Raw genomic sequence first — 9,033 nt, forward strand, 5'->3', positions numbered from 1 at the left:
CCTCCTCCTCCTCCTCCTCCTCCTCCTCCTCTCTGTCTGTCCCTCTGTCTGACCTGGGATATGACGTTCAACAAGGTGAAACTTAAAATAGGACGTCCAGTTTAACTGCCAACGACAAATTGAAAGAACAGGACCCACTGGCAAAGGTATGCTCACCGACAAAGTGTTTTTATCCTGCTTAATAATTACTCACCCCAAGGGCCTTCATTTTGTCCAGATATTTGTCCTGTATCGACTTGATCTTCAGCTCGCACTCTTTGATCAGTTCTTGGACTTTGCCAGGGCCTGCAGATGACATAAAAAGACTGAAATTGCAAAACACTTTTTAGATTGTGACAATAAACTTTGTACAGGAAGAATTTTAGCCGATGTTAATTCAGACGGGCGCTTCTTGGCTCTCACTAGAAAATATCTTTCAGAAAGACGTCTTCTGTCTTTTACTAATAATGCTTGTTAATCTGGTAAGGAATCTTACAGCTCTTGATATTACAGTTCACTTAGAGATATACAGTTTTGCAATCAATGATAAGAAGATTATTTACACTGAGTCGCTCTATAGTCATTTCTTTTACTCCCAAAGCTCGTTCAAGGTGAATCTTTTTTAAAAGGTGTTTTACGTCCCCATTAGCACAATTTAGATAATTTAGGAGGCAGAAGGACTGAAATACTCGATAAAAATTTTCTCCCCTGCGTGAAAGCGATGAAGCGCCTAAAAGATGCTGGTTTCAAAGAGAAGAGGTTCGTTGTGGATGATTTTTTTTTCAGAGAAACACTGATTAGTAAACTCAGAGAAAAGATGTATGTCTGTAACTAATCAAATCAGAAATAAGAGGAGGGGCTTTGCAAATGAATTACTTTTTTCCTTTTTTTAAAAAGTTCTGTTTGACATTTCATGATGAATATCAATAAAATGAAATATAGTTCATCAACATAGAAGCTTTGCAGGCCCCACCCAACCCCATCTCTGTTAGTGTGTGTGTGTGTGTGTGTGTGTGTGTGTGTGTGTGTGTGTGTGTGTGTGAGAGAGAGAGAGAGAGAGAGAGAGAAAGATAGAGAGAGAAAGAGAGAGAGAGAGAAAGATAGAGAGAAAGATAGAGAGAGAGAAAGATAGAGAGAGAGAGAGAGTGTGTGTGTGTGCGTGTGTTTGTGTATGTGTCTGTAAGTGATGTAACTGTAATTGTGAAAATGTTCGTATCTGTCCACCTAATGAATATGTCATCCTCACTTAAAACCATAGGAAATTGAAACATGCTAAGGTCAACGATCTAAAGAACTTGTTTAAATAAATTGTTAAAAAAAACCCGACTAGCATGCGCCTTCACCCAATAAAAAGTTCCAATGTTCTAAGGACTGTGAGAGAAAACCTAAACTTCCCTCTGGCTTCTGTACACAGCGATTCCTGAGCCAGGCAGATGACTCCCAGTTTACTTTTCGAAATAATTTCCGGTTTTCCGCACCCCTTCTATATCCGGAGCCATCGATCCTGAGTTCCGATTACAAGTTTTCCAGCCTCACCATTATTCCCTTTATAGCTTCCTTTTATCCTGGGGATGTGTGGTCAATATGGACAGGAAGCTGCAAAATAAACAGCCTTTTGTATGTTTTTTTTTCTCTCGGGAAGTACCCGAGACACAAGCTGGATACGTTTATTAATGTATAAAACAGGCAATTTAAAAACTCCCTGACAGCGTGTAATATTTATCTGGTTTTCTTACGAAAGCAAAACTAAAAGACATCGTTTGTTGTTCAGGGGAAAGGGGGTGGGGGTGTTTAATTTTAACGCCATACTCGACATCCCTTTCACTCCCGTTCCTCAAGCCTCCTGCCAAGAAGCCGGGCTAATGAAACATTGTTCAATGAAAGGGAGGATATTCTGGAGCCACAACAGAATGGAACATAGAGGCCAAGACAGTGACAGACAAATTTATGCGGCACTATGCTGTATGTTTTGCGTGAGTGCCAATATTATTTTTTTCCCGGGAAAGCCCCCCCCCTCTCTCTCTCTCTCTCTCTTTTTTCTTTCCCTCCCACCCTCCTCCCCCCACAACTTATCTCTCTCCCTTCCTCTTTCTCCCTTGTATTTTAAATCCACGCTAGCGAAGCTAGTGTTTTACTAGTACCAAATGTGCCAATTAATTACCGTAAGTGTGGAAGCGTTTGGCCAATTCTGCACACTTTTCTGAATGCAGTTAAAATGGTTTTTGTTTTTTCCTGACTTCCGACAACCTACTATATGGGTAGTAAAACTTTTGCAATATTTAAAAAATTTAATTAACAGTTAACTATTTTCAAAGCAAGCCCAAAAGATGGAGAATTCGTTCATCTGACCACATCAATGTGCAATGTTAAGAGATAGGCATTGTGGTAAGTGTTTAAAAGCCTCTTTTAGTACTCTCAGATTTTCTATGAGGCGCATATTCAAATTTAGTGTCCATCTCCGAAAGGACACAATAACAAGGGGACTGCCTTGCAAACTCACCAAAGTAACTTCAAAAACATCGCATGGAGTGCACCACAGCCATCCGCATTATAGCCCAATTTGACATTAAGTGAGTTAATAACACACCTAAAAGATTGGTTGAAGGGCACCATTGGTAGGTCCTGTTAAATTTCTTCTCTCCATTTATTTCCTGACCGGATATCTTACTCTTTATTCGCATTAAATTACTGTTTCCGTATCGATGTACTTTTTTATACGAGGTGCCAATTGTCAGAATTGGCCCGGGTCAGGTGAGGTCAATAAATGACGGCTTCAGAACACACTACGAACAGACCTACCCCTTGTTGTGTCACACTGGGCAAGAATAGGAAACTTTTGATCGGCGTGCAGTGTTAATATTATCGCTCCAAACACAGCCATTTCCTTCCATCACGGCTTTATGTGCCGACTGCCGCATATATCGGTTGCTGTGTTTAGCGGTTCTCTCACATCCTGCAGACATGGGAAATTTTGATAGTTTTTTTTTCTAGGTCTAGTGGTCACCTGTCCAAATCCATACTGTCCATTGCCATTCGTGGGCAAAAGAAAATTATCTTGAAGTTGTGCTTCGATCTTTGACTACAGGCTTTGTAGATGGCAGTACACATCCGATCGTTTGGAAAATTGTAGCTTTTACTCCTCCATGGAGGAAACTGTGCTTGGCCCCGACTAAATTTGACTAAATTCAATTAACAATGTGCATTGGGTACAATTCAAACCAAAACAAACAGGACGCACCCAACATGTACAAGCACAAGCTAACCTCACTCATACAGCCATTTATAGAAAACACATGAGTGTCATGTTTTTCATTAGTAGTTTCCGTTTTTGGTTGTACTTTCTGTTTTTTTCGTTCAAGAATAGTCACCACGGAAACACATGCGTACGAAACAAAAACAAAGCAAAGGTCTAAGGTTAAAAGCTTCCATCTGCTCATACATTATGTATAACATGCAAATAACACCTTTTGGGTCTGTGGACTCGTTAGTGGAGAATGCACTTACTCATCATGGTCACGTTAGCGAAGGTCTCTGGGCAGTGGACGAGCAGCAGTCGGTTCTCCGCCTTGTGGAAGTGAGTTGCATACCCTGCTCAAAGGGATCAGAAAGAGGGGGTGATTTTTAAAAAAATTGTTGGGGGGGGGGGGGGGTTTAGAGTGGTTTAAAAGAGTTTAGCTACACGCGCACATGCTTTGCATAGGTAGAAATATAATATCTTTTTTTTATAACACGGTACAATGCATGAAAAACAAAACAAAACAAAAAACAAAACACAAACTAACCACATTGAAAATAGTTTGTAGGGGAGGGGGGGGGGCGGGGTTAAAAGATGTTTTTTTGTCTTTACTTTGTTTAGAAATGTTCATGGACTTTCTCGTGTATTTAGCAATTGAACGCCTTTAGTAACCAGCAGAGAATGTGCTTAAACATGTGGGGCGTTCCTTCAATTGATACCCAGCCGAGTTAAAAACAACAACAACATTAAACTACCCATGGAAATTGGTTTTGATGTTGAGGGGGGTTTTCCGCTATGCACCATTTTTCCCCATTTGATTTTGAATAGTTGCTACCATTAACTTTGACAGTAGAACAACTGTTCCCCCACTTGATGGGGCGTTAAGGAAAATGTATGAAAAAAGACGAAACAAGTTTTTTTTTCTCTAAGTGGAATCAGTATAAGAACATGTGTGGCCATATTCTCGGCAGACTGGGGCTGAAAGTTTTGATGGATTACCATACCAGGGAACACACTTCTGAAGAGAAAAATAGAGTTGGATTTGTTAAAGGCGGATTGCCACTGGATCAGTGAAAATATAATGGTGCATTTGACGAAAGAGTAGCTCTAACCAAATATACACCTCAGAGACTACTGGGTTTGTCAGGGGGCGGCTGTAGCTAAGGTATTCAACTATAAGTGTCGCGACACCGTGGAATCAAGCGCTCGTCAATTATTGAGTTATTGGCATTATATTAAAGCTTATTCATTTGCCTTGTTTTAGATGGAAAAAAATACTCATTTGTCTTGAATAGATGATGAAATATTTGTAATTGAAGAAGGTGGGGTTTCCCTGGTGTCGGAAGTAAAATTAGCAAGAAAATTGCCACCAAAGTTCTAAAGCTTGGACGTCCTTAGAAACTACAAATTTACGAGATTTGTGCATTTTAACAACACTTTTCAGTGATATTCATACAGAAATGTGATTTTTAATGAACATAAACAGTGTTGAACAAAGGGGGCAAGGGAACATTCGAAAAAAAAAAATGCTGTACGGCCTGGAAAATGCCGGTTTCTCCGATTTCACCATTTTGACGAGCGCCTGATTTCACGACGATGCCGCACAGTTCGATTAGTTTAAAGAATGAATAGCGTAGGGATGCTCTGACAGATAAGGCCTGATCTATAAAAGATTCAGCACCATGTTGATCCTTTCATCCCCTCAGCGTTTGAATATAGTAATTGTGACTACTGCTTTATAGTTTACTCATGTAATGGAAGAGATTGTATGCACACTGCTACTGGGTGCACAAAGGCAGGGTTTGTGTACAGGTTGCTATGGCGATAGAATTTTAATGTTTAGAGGTATCATGAAAATCGATCCGGTGAATAGCCTCTAATCGTTTAAAAAGAAGATAAAAAAGGTCTCGCTGTTATGCCTATGCTTTGAGCCAATAGTCAAACATGCGAGCCCCTTTGAAAGGAGGATATGTAGCTCAGACAAATTGATATAAATATTGCAACTACAGACAAGATTTAATTTGTAGACTGAGTGATTTTTATAAGAAAGTTTCCATCGAAAGTTTATGAGAACTTGATGTATACCACTATGGAATATTCTGTCTCTGTCCTGCGCCGTGGGAGACGGAAACAGGACAAAGTAGGGGATAGCTGGGTCTGGGTGAAGTACGGTGTGACTTTATGTCACTGAGGCGTTACGCTAGCCGTGAAGGCCGACCCGGGTCACCCCGAAACATTGCTGGCCAACGGGGCTCTGGTGAAACTGCGACTGGCTTAGCAGGCCGGCAGTGGATATAAACATTGCTCAAGAAAACATAAGGAGACACAAACGGAAATAATAGAGAGGAAAAATGGAGTGAATCTGTGGCAGACACCCTTAAAGATCATGGGATGTCCCTCCTACAGGCCACACGACTTGCTGCAGACAGACACCTGTGTCTCCCCGCGACAGGCCAGGGTACAAGCGGAAGAAAAAAGTAAAAGTAAAGTAAAGTAAAGTAAGTCCTGCGCCCAGATGCGTGACTAAACTTGCTTTTGCTTGCTTGTTTCTTCGTTTGTTGTTTTCTGGGTTTGTTTGTTTGCTTTGTTTCATTTCAACGTCCTTCCTGACATAGAATACGTTATTTGGAAAACTGGCTACAGTACCTAAAAGCGTATGCACTTATTGATCGTTTTTATCTGACGTCACCAAAGGTTAGTTATAATGGCGTTTTTGTTTTGTTTTATTTTGTTTTGTTTTGCTTTACTTTGTTTTTATGATGCTTGGCCATTGTTAAAAGTTGAAAAGTGCTTCGCATCTTCCTGGCAAAGAGGTTCGAATGTTATTATTATTGTCTGGAAAAAAGATTTTGTCTAAGTTTTGATACAAGACGAGTTTCGCATGTTTTGTTTCGAAAGGTACACGGGTAGTTTGGTCATAATATAGGACGAAAGACTTTACGTTCAACTTTAGTAGAAGTAGTTTCATGTCCGATCACGTAGAATCTAAGTAATGTGGAAGACAGAAAAAAATACTCTACATACAACTACATCATAGAATACGGATATAAATTGGAAGGTCCTGCTCAGTATAATAATATTGTTTAGAACATTTCTAAGGACCAGTATGTGCCAACACTCAACTGATCACACGAACAATCATTATACTTGTATAAAAGTACGCACGTATAACAGAAAACCGAATGCAATTTGTTTTGTGAGACGTTCACATTTTTCACACTGTTAAAGAGTTTGCTTCTCCCTTGCATACACTCCCCCCCCCGAAAAAAAAAAGACCCGGGTCAAGCGCACTCACAAAAGTGTCCAAAAAAAACTTACGTAAGTTGCTTCACTTCCTGTGCATTAAAATTTATTAAATCATTTGTTTGCGCTTTCTCATCACTTACACTCAAAGGCATAGTCCGCGTCCTCTCCTCCGTCCACAGCCATCAAGACAAGCCGAGACTCGCCAAGCGTCGCTATACGTTTGACCATTGACTTGAGTGACCACACGGTCTTGCCATGACGGACGCTAAGCATTCCGTCCACCATGATCACGTTATGAAAAAAAAGTAAAACACAACCGACGGTGCCGAAATTCTTCACAGATCGCCCAGGTGGGAACAGATTCTAAATCCGTGATCTGAAGGTGAAGTTCGTTACGTTTTTAGAAGCGAATACGCACACCGCATTGTTAGGGTCTAGTTTTGGTACTCTGTGGCTTATATACATGGGAACGTCCACTAAACAGAATCGTTTTTTGTTTCCAGTTGTGCCGTCAGGTGTTTGTGACATAAAGTCCCTCACCGTCACGAGAATTTATTCAGAATTAATTAATGTCAAACAAAACTTTTTGGTTCCGTGGTCCAGAGGTCACTAAAAATGTAGCATCAATTCGTAAACTCACAACTTAACAATCTTTTCTAAATATTACTAGACACCACTCCTAGAACTGCACTTCAAGAAGTATTGTTAAAGCACCCTCGCTTTTTCGGATACCTTGAGGTCAGACAAGCATATGAATAATTCCAAATAATATTATATTCATAAAGGTCTTTGCGTGCAACAACAGTGGTAGGATTAAAGCGATTCACAAAAATAGCTCTATTTCCTTTGCTGTTAAAACGGCACAGCTTGAAATATCTCGAACATTTTTAATTAACGTACTCCCAACTTGGCAAGGTCAATTGTTCTCTGAGTAGGGGGCACACTATGGGGCGCATACTTGGTCGGACCCTGGATGACAAATGAGGAAGAAAAAGAGCTGAGAGGAAAAATGACACAGAGAAAAAGAAAGAAACAGAGACAAATTGCTGAGCTAACGCAAAAGAAGTAATGGCATACAGCGGCACCCAAGCCTCGGATAAAATGTGTCCTCTGTCGAAGAGACAGATCAAGCTTACTGCTGATTTTTCCACGCCCTTTTGAGAAGTGAAATACCTTTGCAGTTTGGGTGGTATAAGATAAAAACGTGTCCTAAATGAAGAGTACAACAGAAAAAGAAAAAGAATCAACCTATAAGGACAGTATATAATAGTAAGTGATTTACACAGCCATTGAGAAAGTTTAGATAACCCAGTAAGCTAGTGGCTTCCACTCTGGCTGCCAAAGGAAACCAGAGTCGTATAACTTTATAATCGTATATCCCAACAGTTAGACTGACATACTAAAAAAGTAAAGTTGTTCCCGTATCCGATCCGGACATTGGGGTTTCCTTGTTTGTGAGACAACTTCCAGGGCCTTCGTCAAATTATGGTAGAGTGGCCAGTTCCTTTCCAGGCCGCCTTTACTTCCCCAACTCTAAGTCAGGTGCCCATTACAGGTGGGTGGGCAGGAGAGGGCGAAAAAATCCGTGTCCAAATCGAGGCTCGAACCCGCACTTTCCGCTTCGGAGACGAGCGCACTAACCGCTCCGCCACCGCACCCTTTAATGACATACTATATTAAAATAGATATCTTCCCTGCATGTGAATCGAACTGACTTTTGTTCTGTGCAAGACAAAGAAGATTATTCCGTATTAAACTAATTAAAGGCGCCGAGGTCCACAAATGTGCCAAATTACCAATGCTCACAGAAGACAAAATATTTCCTCTGAAAAGATTTAAGGACTTGGGAAACCAGAGACCGAAAGATGAACCAAAAGCACGACGAAAAACAAAACGTTGGTATAGTCAATTATGAAAAATATAAAATATTAGAATATCCAAAACTTGAGGACACATTCGGTAACATACACCAGACACTACTAATTCATTCTTTTTCGATTCCTGCAACCCTGATTTTTACTTGATCTACCACATATTATTATGCCAAAGTCACAGATGGACCGCGTCAGAACATAATGCAAACACATTTGATACATTCATGATTGCACTCTGTGGTTCAATGGGTTGTCTTAATCTCGGTACCAGCAACAGTATAACATATCATATAGGCTGTAAGCAAATCGGGAGAGAGAGAGAGAGAGAGAGAGAGAGAGAGAGAGACATAGAGAGAAGGGGAGGAGGGGGGAGACAGAGACAGAGAGACAAAGAGGCAGAGAGAAAGAGGAAGAGAGAGAGAGAACGTCTCAACTGCGGACAATGAAAAGACCAGTACTTTTAAAAGCTCAACATTAGTAATGGACAAATGGGAAAATGTGTCTGTGTGAGTGTGTGAAGGGTCCAGGATGGGGGGGGGGGGGGGTATGACTTTAGCGTCTGGTGTTGGACGCTCGAGACTTCATCAAGGTGTAAATACAGTCTGCTGAGGGGTTCTCCGTTATTGGAAAGGCGTGTTCCCGTCTCTCCGTCTCTGTCTGTGTGTCTGTCTGTCTTTTCTTTCTTCTTCGGCGATTTTT

At 40.8% G+C, this 9,033-nt stretch overlaps 1 protein-coding gene across 2 annotated transcripts in view; it reads right to left on the reverse strand.

Annotated features, from left to right (window-relative positions):
* LOC101858235 (universal stress protein YxiE) overlaps positions 1 to 9,033 on the reverse strand; it is a 23,252-nt gene that overhangs the window by 3,881 nt on the left and 10,338 nt on the right. Inside the window, exons 2-4 of one of the 2 annotated variants that reach the window (XM_005090810.3) lie at positions 6,601 to 7,069; positions 3,484 to 3,567; positions 194 to 285 (exon numbers count right to left, since the gene is read on the reverse strand). In XM_005090810.3, coding sequence (XP_005090867.1) covers positions 194 to 285; positions 3,484 to 3,567; positions 6,601 to 6,745 — 321 coding nt within the window. In that variant the 5' untranslated portion in view covers positions 6,746 to 7,069. Of the gene's footprint in view, positions 1 to 193; positions 286 to 3,483; positions 3,568 to 6,600; positions 7,208 to 9,033 lie in introns of those variants that run through there. The other variant, XM_035972334.1, reaches the window with a different exon arrangement.

Source organism: Aplysia californica, unplaced genomic scaffold (assembly GCF_000002075.1).
Source record: "Aplysia californica isolate F4 #8 unplaced genomic scaffold, AplCal3.0 scaffold00022, whole genome shotgun sequence".
NCBI classification, from domain to species: domain Eukaryota; kingdom Metazoa; phylum Mollusca; class Gastropoda; order Aplysiida; family Aplysiidae; genus Aplysia; species Aplysia californica.